The 24,471-nt window shown below is 44.1% G+C and overlaps 1 protein-coding gene across 1 annotated transcript; it reads right to left on the reverse strand.

Annotated features, from left to right (window-relative positions):
• Window positions 1-172: 172 nt before the first annotated feature.
• LOC109891068 (sortilin) lies at window positions 173-24,402 on the reverse strand. Its single transcript, XM_020483365.2, has 20 exons — window positions 24,039-24,402; window positions 10,539-10,598; window positions 10,328-10,401; window positions 10,031-10,133; window positions 9,597-9,758; window positions 9,254-9,327; window positions 8,426-8,475; window positions 6,886-7,013; window positions 6,657-6,801; window positions 6,336-6,491; window positions 6,127-6,239; window positions 5,897-5,999; window positions 4,953-5,121; window positions 4,633-4,832; window positions 4,370-4,559; window positions 3,985-4,101; window positions 3,784-3,892; window positions 2,728-2,840; window positions 2,519-2,645; window positions 173-2,321 (listed from the first exon to the last, which is right to left on the reverse strand). The coding sequence occupies exons 1-20, from the start codon at window positions 24,276-24,278 to the stop codon at window positions 2,307-2,309; spliced, it is 2,448 nt and encodes an 815-aa protein (XP_020338954.1). The 5' UTR covers window positions 24,279-24,402; the 3' UTR covers window positions 173-2,306.
• Window positions 24,403-24,471: the final 69 nt, after the last annotated feature.

Below are 24,471 nucleotides of genomic sequence, written 5' to 3' on the forward strand. Positions count from 1 at the left end.
CGTTTTATGTGGACCACAGGACGAGTAGCTGCTGTATGTTCAGTAGTTAATGGGGATCCCAATAAACTAAACCTGATGCAAGTTCCTTTGAAAGGTGATTGTAAAATAATTAAAGCGTTATAGCATAATGCCTTCTTTGGTGAAGTAGGATCAAATAGACATGACAAGAAAGTTCAACATTTAAACTATTATTTATTCAAAGAGATCAACCTATATTGCAAAAGAGGACTTTCCAAGTCTGTTTGTAAAATTGGCAATGATATATAAAAACACAAGCAAACAAACTACTATACACCAGGCCTAAAATGGAACAGACTATTCCCAGAAAGATGGAAATCTGAGACAAAATATTATGTCCATTATACAGCTATCTCACAGTATAGCACTGCACCAAAACTCAGCATGAGCTGCCATTTATAATAGCTGGTTAATCAATCCTGATGGTGTGAAAAGAAAATGAGTGCCTGCAACTGCAAAAAGCACGTACCAGTTGCAAGAGCCCAGAGTGTTTCCTGGTCAGGAAGTCTCCTAACCCTCAATTGGGTCCACTTGGAGATGGAATCAATTCATTACACAGTAGACATGCATTAACTCCAAAAATGTTGATATTGTGCTTCTCAAATCTATAAAGGAAACTACGTAACATTGTCTAATGAAATGCTTGGGACTGAAGGCCCATGGTTATTTCTGTCGCTCTATGTTGTGAATACTGCTTACCTGAATAAAGCACAAGTGAATACTCAAACTAGTTTTATTTCTTAGATATGTTAGCTTATGAAATTCTGAGGTAATAAAATATATTGACAAGAAAATGTTAGGACAATTAATTTCACGTGTCCACTTGCCAAATTGTAAAATCAAATAATTCCCACAAACACAAACTTTGAACATAGCGCTTCTTTTGTTAAACAAGATTTCGATTAAATCATAGCCTTCATCGTAATAAAAAATAAAAAACAGCAATGATTCACATATAACTTAGTAACAGGTTGACAGGGTCTGCTTTTATACCAGTATTCAAAAGTTTGTTACCATAAGTAAACTATTTGCTAACATTACATATCATCGGTTAATATATTTGAGTTCATTAATAATTACATGTATATTATTTATGAACCATTTATTATCAGACCCTTTAATCATATATACACCATGAACAATAAGCCTTACACATGTATTTGCTAAATGTAATGGTTAACAAACTACCGTTTATAAATAGTTTACAAGCAGACTATACCAGACCCACCAATATATTTGATCTTGTTTAGATTTAGCTGGGTAAACTGCTATCCTACTAGTTCACTTCAATAGCAGTGTGTGTAAAGATTGTGTAAATTAAGTTAATTTCAGCTGTCATGACTGTTTATGACATGTGTTATGACATTGTTAAGTAGGCCTCATGGCAGAGGTTAAAAAAGGAAAGAGTTTTCATTATTTCTCAAGTAATTCACTAGTACAATATGGTCTGTTCAGACTTGACTCATTTGCTGAGTAGTTTCCCCCATATTCCCTACCCTCTCAGTATGACAAATCAGATACATTCTCTCTGCAACACAAAATTATGAAAGTGCTTTGGTAATATAATTCAAGATGTCCACTCTAAGCACAGTAGGACAAGGTACTGTATGGTTAGCTTGTTTTTGTTAATGTGGTCATACTAAAGCTGGTATGAGCCTGAAAACGATAACAAATGTAGTATATGTTTTCACCTCACACATATTGTTTATGAAAATGATTACCTTTTGCACTTGGTACAAAATTATTTCAGACATAACTAAATGTATAACTATGTACCACTTCAGTTGAAAGCTTTCCACATCTCATTTTGTATACTGTCTCTTTCGTAGGGGTGTACCATATCAGGTACTGTACCATAGAAACTCATTCTGATCCAGACACACCATTCCCAGTGCCACTGCTGTTTCACCCTGACTCTCTGCACCACAGCAATAGAGCGCCTGCTCCGTGAATCTGCATCAGAAAGCGTTGTGGAGAAAGGAAGGCTGCAGACACAACAAAAGCTCCTTAGGGACACAAAAGCTCTCCTCTGCGCTCCCCTCCACAGGCCCCAAGCCCACAGCCCCTGTCCCACTGCTCTCCAGCCCTCTGCAGGACATGATATATCCCTTTAGTGCCAGTGTCCTTGGGAAGGGAAGAGGTATGTAAGAACTGTTTGCAGTCATTGAGTAGGAGTGGAGTCTCAGAGCAGCTGCAGTATTAGTGGCGGCAGGAGGAGGCAATGGTGGGAGGGAGTAGTCTTGGGTAGGCTGTCAGGTTGGCGGATTAAGTCTCTCGCAGCTCGTTTCTCACTCCAAGAGGTCCTGGGCGGGAAAATCCACACGTACACAGATATACGCCCACAAACACACACACACAACGAGAGAGAGAATATTGTGAGGAAAAACACTAACAGCATGATGCAGGACAAGAGCAGGAATGTACTAGTAATGTACTGTACACAAAATTGCTGTGTCACACAAAAACTGTGTGTGTCTGTGTATGCTAGCAGTGTGTGAACCTCATCTGAGTCTTCGTGGTATTGTGTTTTGCCCATCTCGGTGGTGTGTGTGTCCAGTTCATCCACTCCCTCTATCCCATTGGCCTCTGCATGCTGTTGTAGCACTGAGTACCTGTGTACCAGGAACCTTAGCAAGATAACCACACAGTCACATACTGTACACACAGGGAGGACAAAGGTAGGGGAGGAGATAGGTGAGGTAAACTGACCTCCCTCCGCAGACATATTTCTTGACGAGCATAACTCCTGTGGCAGCGCTGATGAGCAAAATCACCATTACAACCAGTACTATAGAGGCAGAGCTTAACAAGTTGGCCTCCGTCTGAGAGAGAGAGAGAGAGAGAGAGAGAGAGAGAGAGAGAGAGAGAGAGAGAGAGAGAGAGAGAGAGAGAGAGAGAGAGAGAGAGAGAGAGAGAGAGAGAGAGAGAGAGAGAGAGAGAGAGAGAGAGAGAGAGAGAGAGAGAGAGAGAGAGAGAGAGAGAGAGAGAGAGAGAGAGAGAGAGAGAGAAGGAGAGGGGTGTTAACTTAAGTCTAGAATGGTTTTCCTACTCCTTGAGCCAGACAAAGACTTTACCAGATGCTGTATCATTGCTGTAGCAGGAATGCTACCACTGACCAGGGGTTTTGGGTGAAGTGCATTGCTGTAGCAGGAATGCTACCACTGACCAGGGGTTTTGGGTGAAGTGCATTGCTGTAGCAGGAATGCTACCACTGACCAGGGGTTTTGGGTGAAGTGCATTGCTGTAGCAGGAATGCTACCACTGACCAGGGGTTTTGGGTGAAGTGCATTGCTGTAGCAGGAATGCTACCACTGACCAGGGGTTTTGGGTGAAGTGCATTGCTGTAGCAGGAATGCACCACTGACCAGGGGTGTTGGGTGAAGTGCATTGCTGTAGCAGGAATGCTACCACTGACCAGGGGTTTTGGGTGAAGTGCATTGCTGTAGCAGGAATGCTACCACTGACCAGGGGTTTTGGGTGAAGTGCATTGCTGTAGCAGGAATGCTACCACTGACCAGGGGTTTTGGGTGAAGTGCATTGCTGTAGCAGGAATGCTACCACTGACCAGGGGTTTTGGGTGAAGTGCATTGCTGTAGCAGGAATGCTACCACTGACCAGCGGTTTTGGGTGAAGTGCATTGCTGTAGCAGGAATGCTACCACTGACCAGGGGTTTTGGGTGAAGTGCATTGCTGTAGCAGGAATGCTACCACTGACCAGGGGTTTTGGGTGAAGTGCATTGCTGTAGCAGGAATGCTACCACTGACCAGGGGTTTTGGGTGAAGTGCATTGCTGATGCAGTTTCTCCTCAGATCAATCTCCTTCCTCTTAGGCTGGATCCCGCCTACACACCGGTCGCCTGGAATCTTCCGGTAGCTTTAGGATGGAGAGAAGAAGAGACAGTGAAAAATGGAAGGAGAGAGAGGCATCTTGTTGTTGTTGTTGTTGTGGTGAGGTGAGTTCCTTACCCACTGGTCTGCAGCTGTTCTGTGGTGCCGTGAAGACAGAACTCCAGAACATGGCCCTTCAGGTCTGCCTGCTCCACACACTCAGAACTGTTCTCTGCACGGTGGTACCCATAGTCACTACAACAGACAGAGAGAGAGAAAGATACATATGTCTGCTGTTTTGCTTGAACACAAGGAGAGATAGACAGAGAGGTGATGGTGAAAGATGGATAAAATGGGGAAGGGAGATAACCTAGTCAGTTGCACAACTGAATTGCATTCAACCGAAATGTCTTCCAGATTTAACCCGACCCCTCTGAATGGGTGAGGGGAGGAAAGCGAGTCAAATGAAAGGTAAAGAGAGAGTGAGTAGTAACATAGACGTAAAGGTTTATGAGGTGCGGACCACTGGTAGTCATCCAGTGTGCATTGGCAGGGGGTGGGCTGGGTGGTGATGACATAATCACGTCCGTTCCAGCAGACAGAATCTTTCCTCAGCCGCAGGAAACGCTCCTTATATCCCAGAATGCATCCGTCATTGGGGTTGTTGAGGTCATCAGAGTGCGCCAACCACTGAACATAGTCCCCCTCCCCACCTGCAGGGGGACATAGAGACCAGTAAGCACAGGCACATCTACACGCATGCACACACACACACAGTCCACTCACAGTCTCTGGAGAGTAGCTGTTTGAAGTCGATGGTAACAGAGACCCAGTAGTGACTGAGGGGACCCTGCAGGCCCACTCTGTACCCCCACAGGCTGAGGTTCATGGAGTGGGCTCCAGGCTCCAACGCCAGCCCTGTGAAATACAGCGGCTCACTGGTGAAGTTATACACATGCCAACACTGGCCCTCGTCTGTGGAAAACCTGCAGGGGAGATGGAGGGGGGAAAAGGCCTCTTAGCATCATTATCAAACACAACCTGAGTGCAAAGACTTGAAATGGCAGGACCGCCTCCTTTTCTGTTTCTCTCTCTCTTTCACTCACTTGATCTGGTTGACGGGTGCAGATGTGTGTTCGACAGCCACCAAAAGGCCTCCAGAGTCTAGGATGGCGTAGTGGTGGGGTCCGGTTAGCGCTCTCAGCCAGGAGTAGCCTCCATCATCAGACACATACACATCAGGAGACAGCACAGACGCTGGGTCACCCACACTACCTGGAGACAGAGAGGGAGGGGAGTGAAGGAATAGGGATATGAATGTTCCATTATTCTAGTGCTCCATAGGGTGGGCCTGTGATTGTGTTATTTTTGGGCTCAGTGTATAAGATGTTCCAAGGTGGCAAAGATCTGGATGGATATTGTCCTTTATTGGTGTAGTAACAAACCTCCACCTCACAACCCATGCAACCCCAAACTGATCAGTCTGTTCACACTTCTCTTGCTGGCAGAGAGAAAATGTTGCCATTTTAAAGCTATTTTCCTGCAATTCTACACATTTTGCCATGTCTTGTGTGTTCATATGATACTGGAGTGACTCAACAAAATCAATGGAGGCCCCTGGGCATGTAATCTGGCTATGATAACTACAATATTTAGGTAAGTTGGGCTAACCAGCTTCCAAGCGCTAGTGTCAGGGGTATTCAACTCTTACCCTACGAGGTCCAGAGCCTGCTGGTTTTCTGTTCTACCTGATAATTAATTGCACCCATCTGGTGTGCCAGGTGTAAATCAGTCCCTGATTAGAGGGGAATAATGAAGTGGAACTGTCTTTGAGGTTCAGAGTTGAGTTTGAGTGGGCTAGTTGATTAACTCAACATTTCTGACATTGAATGACATAACTGCCCATGCACTTCCACATTTCTAAATTCCACCTTGTACAATCTACTATTACAACTCTCAACAGCAGTAAAAATGAACCCCATTCTGGGTCTGGATCCAGACCGCGGTCTGAAATATTGAGTATGGCTGGTGTATACTGTGTGTGTGTTACCATGAGCCAGAATGAGGCCTATAGCGTTGAACTGTGTGAGGGGCAGCAGAGGGACGTTCATCTTCATAGAGATGCTGTATAAGGCGTGGATGTGCAGGCTGCACTGTAGACACACAGGGTGGGTAAGGGACAAGGACAAAACACTCATGAAATACAAAGCTACATACAGTATTGCTAAAGCACACATATATAATCACAGGGTTGTGTGTGTGTGTGTGTGTGTGTCTCACTCGGTCCGGCCGGTTGGTGGCGGTCTCAGTGTCACAGCGGCTGTTTCGAGGCCGTTGTACCGGCCGCCACTCCCCCCCCTGGTCAAACGACACCACAGTCTCCACTGAGCCGTCTACAGAGGGAGTGGAGGGGGGGGGGGGTCAGACTGTATAGAAAAACACTTCAAAACGGTGCGTCTCTGTGTCCGTGTGTGGCAGTGTAGACCCACCCTCTGTGAGTACGCTGGTCATGTAGACACCCCTGAGCGAGGTGACGTTGGTGAAATCAGTGTCGCCCCCTGTGGCCGTGTAGAGGTGGCGCTCCAGAGACTTGGAGTAGAGTGTCCCTCTGTCATCTGATATGTAGATGGTCCCTATGCCAGTGTCTGTCACAATGTGCCACTAAGTAAATAAAGCTTCATAAACCATCTATTGTCATGTAGACGAAAGCTTCATCTGGGAGGATAGCAAGGGACAAGTGAGATCTTAACAAAGACACACATCTAAGAAAGAATCTTAATCCATAATTGTGTGTGTGTGTTCTGACTGACCTCCAGGTTCGTCTACGTGCATGAACACCATGTCGTCGCTGGCTGCCAATATGGAGTAGAACTGCTCATGGCCAACAGTAGGGAGCTGAGCCATGTTCCACACATCACCACCATCTACCGACACATGGATCATACGCTGGGTACCCTGAGGAACACACACACACACATTATAACACACACAGACATTACTGTAGAAACGCACATACTAACGTAACACACACACACACACCGAGCCAGTCATGATGGAGGCGAAGACAAAGCGTCCTCCAAGTACAAAGGAGTAGATCTTGCTGGCGATGGTCTTGATGTTCTTGCCATAGTCTAGAGACCTCTTCAGCTCCAACATGCCCTTATCATCTGAAGAGGGGAGAGGGAAAGAGACGAGTCAAAACACATATGATTGTTATCAGTACAAAGTTTGAGATTATTTGCTCATCTATATAAACCATATGTACAAAATATGTGGACACCCCTTCAAATTAGTGGATTTGGCTATTTCAGCAACACCCGTTGCGGACAGGTGTATAAAATCGAGTGCACAGACATGCAATCTCCATAGACAAACATAGGCAGTAGTATAGCCTTTCTGAAGAACTCAGTGACTTTCAACGTGGCACAGTCATAGGATGCCACCTTTCCAACAAGTCAGTTCATCAAATTTCGGCCCTGCTAGAGCTGCCCTGGTGAACTGTAGTGTTGTTACTGTGAAGTGGAAACGTCTAGAAGCAACAACGGCTCAGTCGCGAAGTGGTAGGCCACACAAACTCACAGAATGGGATCGCTGTGTGCTGAAGCGCGTAAAAATCATTTGTAACACTCACTACCGCGATCCCAACTGCCTCTGGAAGAAACGTCAGCACAATAACGGTTTGTCGGGAGCTTCATGAAATGGGTTTCCATGGCTGAGCAGCCGCACACAAGGTCAGCATGCTCAATGCCAAGAGTCGGCTGGAGTGGTGTAAAAAACTCACCGCCATTGGACTCTGGAGCAGTGGAACCACGTTCTCTGGAGTGATGAATTACGCTTCACCATCTGGCAGTCCGATGGACGTATCTCGGTTAGGCGGATGCCAGGAGAACGCTACCTGCCCCAATGCATACTGCCAACTGTAAAGTTTGGAGGAGGAATAATGGTCTGGGGCTGTTTTTCATGGTTCGGGCTAGGTCTCTTAGTTCGAGTGAAGGGACATCTTAACGCTACAGCATTCAATGACATTCTAAACGATTCTGTGCTTCCAACTTTGTTTCAGCATGAAAATTCCCCTGTGCACAAAGCGAGTTCCATATCGAAATGGTTTGTCGAGATTGGTGTGGAAGAACTTGACTGGCCTGCACAGAGCCCTGACCTCAACTCCATCGAACACCTTTGGAATGAATTGGAACGCCAACTGTGAGCCAGACCTAAATCGGCCAACACCAGTACCCAACCTCACAAATGCTCGTGGCTGAATGGAAGCAAGTCCCCGTAGCAATGTTCCAACATCTAGTGGAAATCCTTCCCAGAAGAGTAAAGGCTATTATAGCAGCAGAGGGGGGACCAACTCCATATTAATGCCCGTAATTTTTGATGAGCAGGTGTTCCTATACTTTTGGTCATGTAGTGTATCATTGTGTGCTATTGTGTATGGTGAATCGTGTGGCTGTGTTACTGTTCGTGCAGTCTCTCTGGACAGATGTCTGGCTCAATGGTTCTACTGTTAGTGAGTTATTTGTTGTTATTGGTGTTGTGTTGACATGAGGTTGTGTTACTGTAGTCATGGTCTACTCACTGCAGGATCCGTTAGAGTTTGTGGTGAAGTAGATACTGTCCTCGGGACCCCTAGGATCACACAGACAGACGGACAGTGAGACAGACGGACGGACAGACAGAGATATTTCCTATTCACTGGGGATTGAGGCCGGTACATTCCTCCTGACGCGTATACATGTAGCAGGGTTATATAAAGCAGATGGTGTGGAATATGGACTCATCCCACCGTGACACCCTTTTAAAGGAATGAAAACATCTGGTTCCCACCTGACTGAGGTGTCACTCGACTGCTGCTGAAGTGACAATATTCACCAACCCACTGTACAACTGACTACCAGGAGTTGTGGAATGAATATACACTATTCTGCTGACTCCTGATTCCTGTCCTGGGAGCCCAAACTGCTTGTGTAATGTATTCTGGTCAGAGCTCCAATTGAAGCTGTGGCCACAGAGTTCCCAGAATGCTGTGCGAAGCGATGATTGTGCAGTAACTACCACATCCTGGCTCTTTAGCCTGATCTGAACTTCTGTTGCTGCACTGAAACTGGAGTCAAATATGTGGTCACAACTGACAGGCAAGACAGCTGGAACAACAACAATAATGTCAAACTTTTGCGCGCACACACACACACACACAAATCCTGTAGCTGTTTGTTTTGCTCACACCACTGATTGGAAGAGTAAATGAGAGAAAAAGGGAGAAGGATCGGGGGGATTCAGAGGTAAAAGATATGCTGTTGGAATATGGAGCTAGAGGACATAGATGTTTGTTTGGAAGTAAACAAGATCATAAAAAACATCCATTGTTACTGATTGATTAATGAACTGGTTAAATGGAAGCTCTCACCATCTGACCAGACACACGCTGTCATGGATCTTCCTCCAGGTGGAGCCAAAGTCTTCAGACAGCCACAGGTCCAACTGGAGGAGAGGAGAGGAGAGGAGAGAGGGACGGAAAAAACAGACCATATTCAAAGAGGAAAGTCAGATACCGAGTCAGTTGTACAACCGAATGCATTCAAATGAAATGTGTCTTGCTCATTTAACCCAACCCCTCTGAGGCTGCCTTAATCGAGCGTTAAGGGTTAGGGGTTAGAGATCAGGGTTATGTACCATGATGCTGAGGGTAAGGGATCAGAGGTTAGAGGTTAGGGTCATGTACAATGATGCTGAGGGTCAGGGTTATGTACCGTGATGCTGAGGGTCAGTAGCACGTTACTGTCGTTGGGGTTATACAGTGTCTGAATCAGAGGAAAGAAGGGGAGGTCCACTGGGGAAAAACTATGTCCATAATCCAGCGAGCGGAAAATCCGGGATCCCCCTCCCTCTGACACATCACCTGTCATGATCACCTGGAGGACAGAGAGACAGTGGATCAGAGGAGAACCCAGGAGATCACGAAGTGACAGAATAGATCACCTATAAAGGGAGACAGGGAACTGGCTTAGATCTGAGAAACCAGGTGCATTAACTCTCTGGGCAATCAGAGCAATTATAACTCAACGTAGTAGTACCAGAGAGAAACAAAGACTAGTTCGATTACTGGAGCTGTGCATCTGTTGACTGAATCCAGTCTATACAGACAGAATATGTCTACGTAGTCATGAAGGGAAGAAGTACTGACCCTGCCAGAGTTGTCAGGACCAATGGCGATGCCAAACTCAGTCTGAACAAAGGTGTTGTTGATCAGGTGGGTCACGTCCTGGAATGTCTTTCCATAGTCCTCGCTGGGAGAGAGAGACATGGGGGAATGTACAGAAACCTACTGGCCACTCCCAATACAAATCAGGAATCCTTATATTAAAAGTATCATAACGCCACTATTTTAAGGGTGACCCCAAAAGTTAATGTGCGATTCAATCCCTGACGAGTTGAGACAGGTAAAAATAGACCCGTATCTCCTGAATCTGGAGTTTCTGACCTGCGGTAGAGTTTAGACTGGCCAAGGCGAATCATGAAGACAGGCACCTGGAATGTGGTCAGCACCAGAAGCACCTGTGGAGATACAACACAGCCTTTACAGGTAGACACACACACACACACACACACACACACACACACACACACACACACACACACACACACACACACACACACACACACACACACACACACACACTCTCTCTTCTTACCCCTGTGCCATCTCCCACCCAGGCCAGAGACACTGAGCCACTCAGGTCATTGAAGGCATACTGCAGACAGGAGAGAAAGGGAAGGCTTATCAACATGGCTTACAAAGGAACATGAGGTACAGCACGTGTAGCGTCGTGTGGTTTACGCTAAGTGAAATCACAGGGTACAGGAAACAGTCAAATTTGACAGAATGTGATGTCATACAGAACACAGAGGGACATTCACTTGTGTGATTCCCCTTTTCCTACTCTCCTTTATCCAAACCCTGCCTGTTCAACACAGGGAGAGTTGACCACACACACACACATACACACCTCCCAGGCTGTTGCTGAGTGTCCCAACTGTCAAACTATGTTCTTTGTATAGAACTGTGAGTGTGACCTATATTCCTACTTGGCTGACAAGCTGAGAGGCCCGAAAACAAGAGAGTGACTGAGGGCCTTGTGTCCTGAAAGCAGGACAAAAACACTCTTGCGCACACAGACCCCTAATTCTCCTGAGGGCCCCCTAAAGTTTTAGTCCAGTCTGCAGACGATGGAGAGAGAGAGAGACAGTGAGAGAGAGAATGTGTGTGTGTGTGTGTGTGCCTTAGAGCTGATCGAGAGATTACCCCCCAGAAAGAGAGAGAGAGCTAAGACAAAGAAGTCAGGTGGAGAACATAAAGAGTGTTTGTCTTACATTACCACTAATCCAGAGTTCACTTCTTCCATTCTACCCTGAATTACATCTAGTAGGTCTGTGGAGAGAGGAGGCTATGGTTCCCCCCACCACTAGCCTGCCTCTATGTGTTGTTTATGAGGAGAGGTAAGGCCTGGAGAGTGTCTGCTACTCTAGGAAGTCTATAAAGCCACGGGAGGCAGGCAGGCAGGCAGGCAGCTCTCTGGAAACTACTAGTAAAACAGGTCCAGGGGATCACATGATCTCTGGAAACTACTAGTAAACAGGTCCAGGGGATCACATGATCTATGGAAACTACTAGTAAACAGGTCCAGGGGAACACATGATCTCTGGAAACTACTAGTAAACAGGTCCAGGGGATCACATGATCTCTGGAAACTACTAGTAAAACAGGTCCAGGGGATCACATGATCTCTGGAAACTACTAGTAAACAGGTCCAGGGGATCACATGATCTATGGAAACTACTAGTAAACAGGTCCAGGGGAACACATGATCTCTGGAAACTACTAGTAAAACAGGTCCAGGGGATCACATGATCTCTGGAAACTACTAGTAAACAGGTCCAGGGGATCACATGATCTATGGAAACTACTAGTAAACAGGTCCAGGGGAACACATGATCTCTGGAAACTACTAGTAAACAGGTCCAGGGGATCACATGATCTCTGGAAACTACTAGTTAACAGGTCCAGGGGATCACATGATCTCTGGAAACTACTAGTAAACAGGTCCAGGGGAACACATGATCTCTGGAAACTACTAGTAAACAGGTCCAGGGGATCACATGATCTCTGGAAACTACTAGTAAACAGGTCCAGGGGATCACATGATCTCTGGAAACTACTAGTAAACAGGTCCAGGGGAACACATGATCTCTGGAAACTACTAGTAAACAGGTCCAGGGGAACACATGATCTCTGGAAACTACTAGTAAAACAGGTCCAGGGGATCACATGATCTCTGGAAACTACTAGTAAACAGGTCCAGGGGAACACATGATCTCTGGAAACTACTAGTAAAACAGGTCCAGGGGAACACATGATCGCTCCAAGTGTGAGCACAAGTTTCCATCCTTTCTTCAAAAGCATCGGTTCCTCACACTCTCTCTCCATCCTTCCTCCTCCAAATACAGTAGATCTGTTCATACAACCCCTCAATCCTTCCTTAATCCTGCTCCAAAGGAATCATCTCACTCTTCATCCCTCCTCTGAAGTGATCTGATCGACCCGGTTCAACTTGAGTTCAAAGACTCTTGTTGAAAACAACCCTGCCAGATTTAAGCTGGCACGCCTGGGCACAAATCATGTTACTGTAGCAGATTGTTCATGTTATGGGGTGGAAAGGCTTCTGCTTTTCTTAGGAGTATAATAGTACAAGACCAATGCTTGTACACCTGTGTCAAATCTAACCAAGAACGTGTTTTCTTCATTTGTTCCTCTGAACCCCTGCCAGGCTGCCTGGACAACCGATACCCCGCCCTGAGTTTCAAACCCAAAACAAAGCAGCAAGGCAGTGTGGGACAGGTCAGCCTCGGTCAGCCCAGTCAGCAGCTCCAGCTGGATGACAGGGACCAGAGGAGGTTCTGTCACAGACAGATATCTTTTAACTTGGTGGGAGGGAGGAGGAGTATGAAGAGGGGGATGAGGAAGAGAGGAGACTGCCTGAGGGGATGAATTGATACGATCAACAGACAGAAGATGAGCAGGAGGGGGGCGGGAATCATTTAATTGTCAAATACAGCTACAAACCCTAACTGCCAGACAGGATGTGACCTCACAGACCAGACATGAGCTCACATACTATGACGAAATATTCCAGAGCTAAAGCACACACGCCACTGGTGTACTGTAGGGCTGGGAGGTTACAGGCCAGCACAGTGAGACCCTTATTCTGCAGGGTTCGAGGTGTTAACAAGAGTGCTACATCAATATTTCCAGATATAAAGGTCAAACACATGCAGGCTGTGATCTTTGAGGTGAAGCTGTGTAAATGTCATATATGGTTTAGAGGGTTGGGTATGAAGCTTAAAGGAGCAGGGAGAGAGGGACTGCAGTGTCAGGTGGCAGCTGTGTCTGTACCAGAGCCATGTATTTAGAGAGTTGGGCCAACATCTAGAATTTTGAATATTGATCTAATTTTAGACATTCAGGTACATGGCATTATGATATTCCCCATTTAATGTAAATGGCGTGCTAACATGGCTGCTATAGAATGTTGTGGTTTCATGTAAATGCTTCATAATGCAGAAACCTCAATGGTCCAACACTCTAAATGCATGGATCTGGCTGGTACTGTATATAGGGCTATTGCAGATCTAGGTACAGTAGGTTTGAGGCACTGGGCTGGAGCTGAGTGAGGTGAAAGTCTGGTCCTACTTGAAGCTCAGTCAGCTATTAGCATCTGGAAGGAGACACATAAACAGCCGATGACTCCACCCCTATTGAGTGAAGATGGGATAATATGGAAAAACAAAAAAACAGCCAACCATGAAACTTTCCTTCACCCTACATTTCTTCCTCCCAGTCACTAATTATCTCCCTCCCTCCCTGCCTCCCTCCCTGCCTCCCTCTCTCCCTCCCTCCCTGCCTCCCTCTCTCCCTCCCTGCCTCCCTGCCTCCCTCGCCTCCCTCCCTGCCTCCCTCTCTCTCCCTCCCTCCCTCCCTCCCTCCCTCCCTCCCTCCCTCTCCCTCCCTCCCTCCCTCCCTCCCTCCCTCCCTCCCTCCCTCCCTCCCTCCCTCCCTCCCTCCCTCCCTCCCTCCCTCCCTCCCTCTCTCTCCCTCCCTCCCTCCCTCCCTCCCTCCCTCCCTCCCTCCCTCTCTCCCTCCCTCCCTCCCTCCCTCCCTCCCTCCCTCCCTCCCTCCCTCCCTCCCTCCTATCCCTTTCTTTCTATCTAGCCGTCCAACTCTCCTTCCCTCCCTTTCTCTGCCCCCTTCTCTCCGTCCCTCTCTCTATCCTCTGGACACAAACAGCACGTGGAACATCACTGTGCTGCTTTCCTTGGTTCTGTGCTGCTGGCTGCAACCCAGCTCTGAGACACACAGGGAACAGGACATGTTTTCTCTGTACATTCTGACCACAGACCAGGGGGAAAAAACAGCCAACCAGCCTGACCCTCATGATGTTGTTATTGCACATTTAGACACATTCAACCAAATGACGAAGATGAATACTACACAGAAAAAAAGGTAAAAAGCAGCAACATATAGTCCTGGATGTATGGAATAATTCATTATATTTTCCTTAAATACTTCAGTTTTCAGTATGACGTTATGCATTACTGACAAGTTACCCTGAATAATCATAATGTATGTTGATAACACTAATGTCTTATGTAGGTAGTGTTGTTAATGGTTATTTACTGTATAACACACTGCAGGCTTATATCCTTCTGTTCCTTGCTTAGGGGCATTTCCATGTAAAAAATAAACATGAGCGTGAACATGTCAAGTTCATAGGATGAAAAATGGGTCTTAGAAAACGTCAAGCAGGAAGTCTTTAGGTATTAGAAATACATCAAAACACAAAGTTAACGTAATGACTCCTCCCAACTATTTTGCCATATTGATAAGGTAAAAATCTGTTGTTCTGCCCCATAACAAGGCAGTTAACCCACTGTTCCTAGGCTGTCATTGTAAATAACAATTTGTTCTTAACTGACTTGCCTAGTTAAATAAAATATATTAAATTGTATACTGTGCTAATTTCCCTAATGTGGACAGTTTGTGTTACTACCTTAGACAAGCTTTCATTTTCAAGCTATACAATTTAGTGGAATTATAAATCATTTTTACCTCAGATTGGTGATGTTAGTATAAAAGTTCAGTCATCACGATGACGTAAGATTGATTGCTTAAAACGGCTCAATATCTTTGGTTTTGTACCGCTGGGATGTGGAGGACTTAGAACGAGGAGTTAATGAAATGGCACAGAGCATTTGGGGGGGTCTCTCTATAAAAGTCGCTGGCCACACACCAATACATTTTTTGGAGAGTCAACCATTGTCACTGTTGATATCCTATGCCGGGTCGTGATTCATTTAAGTTAACAGAAAAAGGGGTCTATTCCCTTTGTGGTGAAATCAACAACCGACATGACAAAATATAGATATAAGCCTTCTACAAGTTGTCATCGAACCAAGTACAGGTTATTCCAAGTTCCTCTGTGACCTTTGAATAGTGTTAGTTTAAACAGTGCTACATCCCCGTTATGCTGAATTTAATGTGAGATCCATGGAAGAGCGTGATTTGCGTTTTGTTACACCAGAAGTACATTCATTTCCAATGGAACGATGTGTTTGCCTTGCAGAGACAGCTGCAGTGCACTGTGTGTGGTGCAGACGTTGAATTTATCGAACATATGCATCAAATTGTATCCGTAGACGGCTTGACAAAAATAGTAGCAAAGGTGAATGTTGAACTTTTGTTGCACACATATCCAGATGATGCGGAGTACCATTTTGCGCAGTGACGCTGTAGGTGTGATCCAGGCGTTACAAAAAACCGCATTGGTATTGTGTGTAGATGGATGAGAAAACATATTTTATTCAATTTTCCAAAATGTGGAAAACATGAACGGGGGTCTACTTTGAAAGCACCGTATACACACTGCATCAAGAGAAGTATGTGGACACCTGCTCGTCGAACATCATTCCAAAATCATGGGCATTAATATGGAGCTGGTCCACCCTTTAGTGCTATAACAAGATGAGCACAGACTTTAGCCGACACATTGAACTGAATTAGCAGATCATCTTGAGACGGCGAGTCAGTCAGAAATCATCAACTTCAAAACTTCTCTTTGCTTACTTAGACATCACTAAGTTACTCACTACTGTCTTTGTTTGTTGAGCTTGAATGGCAAAGACACAACCACATTAAATCACACCCCAAAGACAACTCTCATTTGGGCTTCAGTAATGACCGAACACATGCGGAATCAGTGAGTGCAGTTCACCTTTAAGATATTTTCACATTTCTCTCCCTCCTCAGGAGGGAGGATAATCATTCACGGGAATTAGGGGTGCTGCAGCACCCACCTGAAAAACCAGGGAGGAAAATACTTTTTTTGCCCCACTGTATGTATGTATGTATATATATATATATATATATATATACACACACACACACATACAGTGGGGCAAAAAAAGTATTTAGTCAGCCACCAATTGTGCAAGTTCTCCCACTTGAAAAGATGAGAGAAGCCTGTAATTTTCATCATAGGTACACTTCAACTATGACAGACAAAATGAGAAAAAAAATCCAGAAAATCACATTGTAGGATTTTTTTATGAATTTATTTGCAAATTATGGTGGAAAATAAGTATTTGGTCAATAACAAAAGTTTATCTCAATACTTTGTTATATACCCTTTGTTGGCAATGACAGAGGTGAAATGTTTTCAGTAAAGTCTTAACAAGGTTCGTGAGATTTTGAGTGAAAACCTTCTTCCATCAGCAAGGGCATTGAAGATGAAACGTGGCTGGGTCTTTCAGCATGACAATGATCCCAAACACACTGCCCGGGCAACGAAGGAGTGGCTTCGTAAGAAGCATTTCAAGGTCCTGGAGTGGCCAGCCAGTCTCCAGATCTCAACCCCATAGAAAATCTTTGGAGGGAGTTGAAAGTCCATGTTGCCCAGCAACAGCCCCAAAACATCACTGCTCTAGAGGAGATCTGCATGGAGGAATGGGCCAAAATACCAGCAACAGTGTGTGTAAACCTTGTTAAGACTTTACTGAAAACATTTGACCTCTGTCATTGCCAACAAAGGGTATATAACAAAGTATTGAGATAAACTTTTGTTATTGACCAAATACTTATTTTTCACCATAATTTGCAAAAAAAATCATTAAAAATCCTACACTGTGATTTTCTGGAATTATTTTCTCATTTTGTCTGTCATGGTTGAAGTGTACCTATGATGAAAATTACAGGCCTCTCATCTTTTTAAGTGGGAGAACTTGCACAATTGGTGGCTGACTAAATACTTCTTTGCCCCACTGTATATACAGTTTAAATCAGAAGTTTACAAACACTTAGGTTGGAGTCATTAAAACTCGTTTTTCAACCACTCCACAAATTTCTTGTTAACAAACTAGTTTTGGCAAGTCGGTTAGGACATCTACTTTGTGCATGACACAAGTCATTTTTCCAGCAATTGTTTACAGACAGATTATTTCACTTATAATTCACTGTATCACAATTCCAGTGGACCATAAGTTTACATACACTAAGTTGACTGTGGGACTTTGACAAATGCAGAAAATCGTCAATTAAAATAAACGTTCTACCACAGGGACCATGTTATTTTTGGGAAGCCTATTTGATTCTGAGCTCGGTTATATAATGTTTGAAAAGAGCGAGGCTTACACTGCTGCTGCTAGCACATGTGCACATCAAACACACCACTGGAACGCCGATTAAAGTCTTTACATGTCCTAATAATTTGAAAGATTGCTGAGACAACTAGGTGTTTCAATTTGCATATGCTTACTTCGATTATGACCGTACACCAATTAAGATAAGCAACGCAAGGTGTTTACATGGCTAATGGAATACTTGGCCTACTGCCATAATCAGTTTGGTATCGAACTATTAGTGTGCGTGTACAGTAAACATACTCTATGATTGGTATAGGTCAGTGGAGGCTGGTGGGAGGAGCTACAGGACGATGAGCTCATTGGAATGGCTGGAAAGTGTCATGAACCAGCTCGTAACCCATAACAAAGAGGGCGACAACGTGGAGATAAGGAATAACATATATTTATTAAACAAAGTAATCTACAAACAATTAACAATGGTGTCTGTGTGTAATCAGTAGTGTGAATGAGTGGTTGTGTGCATAGATGGTGAAAATTAGGGATGTTGCGAGGTGCCAAAACAAACAAGCCACAAAACACCACAACCAAAAATAACAGTGTGTCTGCATGGAGAGAGTCTCCTCAATGAATGGGGTATAGGTGTATTTATCCCCAGGACACACCCGAGCCCAGGTGTGTCCCATTTCGCTGACGATCCTCCCAGCTCCACCCACCAACGTTCTATTAAGGAAAACAAGAGCAAAGAGAAAGAATTCGGCAGACAGAGTGGGAGGGTTGTCACAAATAGAATTAACAGAATGTGGTTTCCTTATGTTTGATACCGTTACATTTATTACATTCCAGCACTTACTATGAGCCCATACTCCTATAGCTCCTCCCACCAGCATCCAGACCAACCAATGCAAAACCTAGATTCAAGCCTATCTCTAAAGTAGCTGAAATGTTCATTGCTGACACTTTTCATCAAAACAACTTTATATCAAAGTTGTGCCTTTGATTTGACGGTCTGCACATGTGCAGTTCGGTGCGACACGACCATTAGACCTGATGACGTGTTTCTGACATCGCCTCCAAGTATGATCAGAGATTTCTATTGGAGAAGCAGATTCTGCAAATCATCATATTGTACTATCTTTGGCTACACTGTGTTGGAACACACTGTCAACTGTTAGTTTGTTGCACAATGCTATGGAAACTAGAAGAGGCAGGAAGAGAGGCATTGAGAGAATCAATTATCTCTCCGGTATTTAGGTGTATAAGTCTCTCACGAATTGTAACAGACTTTTATGACTAGCAAGTGAGCCGAGGCTTGTGTTGTCTTGACACAGAAGATTCAGCCCTCGCCACAAACCTAAAAAAAAATACTGGCCCCCTGTGCCTTGTCTTGGCCAGTCAGCCTGCTCTTATAGCAGATAGATTCACTGGAGGTCCGAGAGAAACATGTGGGGAATGTTTATGAGGGAGCACAGGCTAGTGTGGATAGGAGGTGGTAGGTGGACCATACTGCCAATAGGAGTGCTTTTTCCATGGTCAAAAGGAGCTTCAGGTGTTCCAACTCTAGCACATTCACTCACTGATCTGACAACACAAAGACCATCAAGTACTTAGTTGTGGCATTTCACAGAATTCTAGAACATTCCTCTGGCCGTATTCGTATTTGTCTACCATGAAAACACCAGGACTGTACTGAACTGGCTGTTCTGCTCCTAAAAACACTTCCTGCTTCCCTGAGGACAAAGAGAGCTGGAGAGAGGGCCAAATTAAGTTACCGCTGGGTTTCAAAGCTCCTGTGAGTTGAAAGGGGCTAGAGAATGCACTGTGAAGGCCATTTTAACTGGAGATGGGCTAAACTGGTTTACTGTGGGAACTTCTATGTGTCCATTTGGGAAGTCATCAAGACTCGGGCCGAGGGGATTTGAAGAACATTTGGACAGAGGTCAAGAGAGGTTTGGATGGTGTTTGTAGCATATCTCATTGGCTGGAGGGTTCAGGTCAGGTCCATGTGAGAGATCATAATTCCATAGCAAACTGGGTTAGGGTGTGGGTCTTGAGGCATATCTCAGTGCAGGGACTTTTCAGCCAGAGAAACCCTTGAGCGGCCGCCTACGAGTTTTTTTGGGGCGCCTATGTCCAAAACGGTGAAATATATACCGAATGAGTCCAAAGTTAACACACCTACTCATTCAAGGGTTTTTCTTGATTTTTTTCAATGTGTTATTTCAAAGTTTCGATGTCTTCAATAGTATTCTAAATTGTAGAAAATAGTAAAAAATAAAACTCTTTGAATGAGTAAAGACACATAAAAAAAGTATTCAGACCCCTTGACTTGTCCCACATTTTGTTACGTTACAGCCTTATTCTAAAATTGATTAAATCATTTTTTCCCCTCAATCTACACACAATACCCCTTAATGACAAAGCAAAATTGGCCTTTAGACATTTTTGCAAATGTATTAAAAATAGAAAACTGAATTATCACATTTACATACAGTTGAAGTCGGAAGTTTACATACACCTTAGCCAAATACATTTAAACTCCGTTTTTCACAATTCCCGATATTTAATCTTAGTATAAAATCACTGTTTTAGGTCAGTTAGGATCACCACTTATTTTAAGAATGTGAAATGTCAGAATAATAGAGAGAATGATTTATTTCAGCTTTTATTTCTTTCATCACATTCCCAGTGGGTCAGAAGTTTACATACTCTAAACTGAGTCAGGTTTGTAGGCCTCTTTGCTCACGCACGCTTTTTCAGTTCTGCCCACAAATGTTCTACAGGATTGAGGTCAGAGCTTTGTGATTGCCACTCCAATACCTTGACTTTGTTGTCCTTAAGCCATTTTGCCACAACTTTGAAAGTATGCTTGGGGACACTGTCCATTTGGAAGACCCATTTGCAACCAAGCTTTAAACTTCCTGACTGATGTCTTGAGATGTGGATATATTGAAGCAACATAAATTCCCTTCCTCATGAAGCCATCTATTTTGTGAATTGCACCAGTCCCTCCTGCAGCAAAGCACCCCCATAACATGATGCTGCCACCCCCATACTTCACGGTTGGGATGGTGTTCTTCGACTTGCAAGCCTCCCTTCTTCCTCCAAACATAACAATGGTCATTATGGCCAAACAGTTCTATTTTTGTTTCATCAGACCAGAGGACATTTCTCCAAAAAGTACGATCTCTGTCTCCATGTGCAGTTGCAAACCGTAGTCTGTTTTTTTTATGACGGTTTTGGAGCAGTGGCTTCTTCCTTGTTGAGCGGCCTTTCAGATTATATCGATATAGGACTTGTTTTACTGTGGATATTTACTTTTGTACCTGTTTCCTCCAGCATCTTCACAAGGTCCTTTGCTGTTGTTCTGGGGTTGACTTGCACTTTTCATACCAAATTACATTCATCTCTAGGAGACAGAATGTGACTCCTTCCTGAGCGGTATGACGGCTGCGTGGTCCCATGGTGTTTATACTTGCATACTATTGTTTGTACAAATGAACGTGGTATCTTCAGGCATTTGGAAATGTCTCCCAAGGATGAACCAGACTTGTGGAGGTCTACAATTTATTTCAGAGGTCTTGGCTGATTTCTTTTGATTTTCCCATGATGTCAATCAAAGAGGTACTGAGTTTGAAGGTAGGCTTTGAAATATATCCACAGACTCAAATGATGTCAATTAGCCTATCAGAAGCTTCTAAAGCCATGGCATAATTTTCTGGAATTTTCCAAGCTGTTTAAAGGCACAGTCAACTTAGTGTATGTAAACTTCTGACCCACTGGAATTGTGATACAGTGAATTATAAAAGTGAAATAATCTGTCTGTAAACAATTGTTGGAAAAATTACTTGTGTCGTGCACACATGCCAAAACTATAGTTTGTCAACAAGAAATTTGTGGAGTGGTTGAAAAACAAGTTAATGACTCCAAAATAAGTGTATGTAAACTTCCAACTTCAACTGTGTGTGTGTATATATATATTTTACTTTTCTCTCAGCTCCATGGCAGAGTATGTAGAATCCCTGGAAAGTTCCTTTTAAATTGCAACATTTTCTCTCAGCTCCATGGCAAAATGTGTAGAATTCTTTGGAATTTACTTTAAAATTGCAAAAATGTATCTCGGATCCAAGGAGAATTGCAGAAAATTGGCTTAAAAATTAAAGAAACTGCCACAACAACAAACAAACAAAAAACATCAAATTGGGAGCCTTTAAAAGTTATCTAAAATTCAGCCACACCAACTGTGTCCATTGCCATTTCCATTGCCACACCCCCTGCCACACCCCCTGCCACACCCACCACCTAAGCCCCTTTTTGATCCAGAATAAAACATCAATGGCAGGAGTTCAATTTGGTTCAGTTGAAACAGCTCAACCATGGCATGAACAATACCTCTGTGCTTTATTAGGGAGCTGTCTGTGCACAGAAGGGCTCGTAGACCCACAAACTATATTCATCCTGTGTAAAATAGATGTTTCACCAAAATGATATGTTACCTTGCCCATGACCTTTAGACTTGTTAGCTCCCAAAGTTAATGCCGGTTAACAGTTGAGGCTGCTGAGGGGAAAACGGCTCATAATAAGGTCTGGAACGGAGCGAATAGAATACCATCAAACACATGGAAACCATGTGTTTTTATGTATTTGATACCATTCCACTCCAGCAGTTACCACGAGCCCGTCCTCCCCAATTAAGGTGCCAGCAACCTCCTGTGCTGTATTTAAAGTTTTATTTAATTTTTACATTTAACTAGGCCTTTATTTAACTGTAGGAGTGGATCCCTTGACCTCTCAGCATTGAGTCACATTTGCAGGGCCCACAACCCACTCCACTAAACACACAGAGAAGCCATGTGGAGTCTGGGCTGCAAGCGTGTTCTAGTAGGCCAACAGCAGAGCCAGAGGCATCACAGCGTATGGGGCGGGTTAGCCCAGACAAACACTGCCATTTTTGCTGCTCCTCATATGGCCACATTTAGCCTGAGTTAGCAGTGGCTTACACTATAACGCCATTAGCATCTGCCTTCAACTGGCTGAACAGAATCACCTGACTCCTCAGTGACAAAGGCAGGCCAGTGTTGACTGACAGGGAAATAAATGCTGAAAATATGTTACAGGGGTTTGCATTTCCTCTCCACCTCAATCATGGCATGCATGCAATGCAGTGTGCTAACTTTTTGTCAGTCTCAGAACATGATACTTACAGAATTTGTTTCATGTTGCAAACAGTAATGAAACACTATGTCCCTTTCCCTACTGCATCACAGTGGAGCAGAGCAGAGCAGTGAACTGCACAGAGAGAATCCACTCAAAGGAGACCCTGCTAGTGTACAGTCATATGAACTCACAACAAAACTGCTGCTTACAGACAGCAATTTACATTCCCCAACACCTTTTTCTGCAGTACAGGCAACCACTCTGGCTGCTATAACCAGCTCTGTCAACAGAAAGACGTGATGCAAAGCAACATTCCCAGCAACAGTAGGTTAAAACATAAGTAATCATGATGATTTGAGCTGTTTGGCCCATAGACATCCTAAGCCATCATTGTTCTCATTCAGTCAGTCTATACTTTACTATAAATATGCTGGCCTTCAATTATGTTCAATATCATATTTTTTAGGGTCTGGGGGTGAAAATGAAATGAGACTTTGTGTATTTAAATCACAGCATATATTACCAAACTATACAGAGACAGGCCTACCGAATGTAGGAGACTGAAGCCACAATATGATCCGTCCTCAATCAATAATGGATGCATTATGAGAAACCAGAATGCATATTCACTCCACCTGACCCTTTGCTGTAGGGTACTCCTTGGGTCTAACTCACTTAGCCTGAATCCCAAAAAGCTACAATCCCTAGTAGAAACAATAGCAAAGCAGGTACCTTGCCCCTGTTTTGGTAAAAAGCTGAGGGATGGGCCTGGAGAAATGTAACCACTCTCAAATTCATTTACAGAGCTATGGATGCAAGGACAGACCATCCATGATTTCAAATGTCCTTTTAACTATGTTTTGAGGCTATACAGCAAGGTGGATGGGGGGTTACATTTACATTGTTTACAGAAATTGGAGTAAAACAAGCTTATATTTTATGTTCTATGGGGTCGACGGTTGGAGAACACAATTTATAAATGCCTCGAGCTCAGGTCAAGTATCAATGGGTATATATAAATGTATAAATAAAAAAATGCAGCAACCAAGGATTTTAGCTTAAAGACAGTCTAACTCTTGAATATGCAATAAAGTTCATCCTTCTAATCAATCAGTCAATTAGGAATGAATAGCCCACGTGGTGATGAGAACCATGAGTCAGTATCACCACAGCAGTCTGAAAGGTCACAAATGACAGATTATCACAATGGATTTGACCATTCCTCAATCAAATCCGAGAGAAATATGATTATATTATCGCTGTGGTGGGATATATGGGTTGCAGCCAACACGAATTTTTTTTTTTTAATTATACAAGCAACAGCCTTTGATAATAGAAAACCTTACGGTGTGTGTGTTATTTTTCAGCGTGGACTCGAATCCCGTTAGAGATTTGCACGTCTCTCCGTCGGGGTCAGTGCTCCGTTTGTTAAGGTTGTGTCCAGACAACACCGGCGACTCTCTCGGTCGCGGGGTATTCACGAACGTTGTGTGTGCCCCGCAGAAGAAGTTGGCATTCTTACAAAAATCCTCGCATAGCGCATAGGTAAATAACCAGACAACAGCGATGCTATACATCGGAGTCATATTCGCAAGTCTGAGTCGTGTTGCTAAAAATCAATTTAGTAACCCGTTTGTATTATCACCAACTGTATATAGACCACCCCACGTAGGCGGCATACATAACGTTCATCTGGTGCAGAAGTGAACTGTGGCGTTTTAAAATGAGACGCCCACCTAGAAGTCCGATTGGTTGAGACTTAATTGAAATGCCTTTCCA

The sequence above is a fragment of the Oncorhynchus kisutch genome, linkage group LG5 (assembly GCF_002021735.2).
Source record: "Oncorhynchus kisutch isolate 150728-3 linkage group LG5, Okis_V2, whole genome shotgun sequence".
In the NCBI taxonomy this organism is placed as follows: domain Eukaryota; kingdom Metazoa; phylum Chordata; class Actinopteri; order Salmoniformes; family Salmonidae; genus Oncorhynchus; species Oncorhynchus kisutch.

Excerpts from the sequence above, each read along its gene's own strand:
- LOC109891068 (XM_020483365.2), bottom strand. The coding sequence starts at position 24,278 with ATGACTCCGATGTATAGCATCGCTGTTGTCTGGTTATTTACCTATGCG. Across the intron at positions 10,134-10,327 it reads CAGTCTAAACTCTACCGCAG|CGAGGACTATGGAAAGACAT; the intron begins GTCAGAAACTCC and ends TCTCTCTCCCAG. Across the intron at positions 8,476-9,253 it reads AGCGTGTGTCTGGTCAGATG|GGGTCCCGAGGACAGTATCT; the intron begins GTGAGAGCTTCC and ends GTGTGATCCTAG.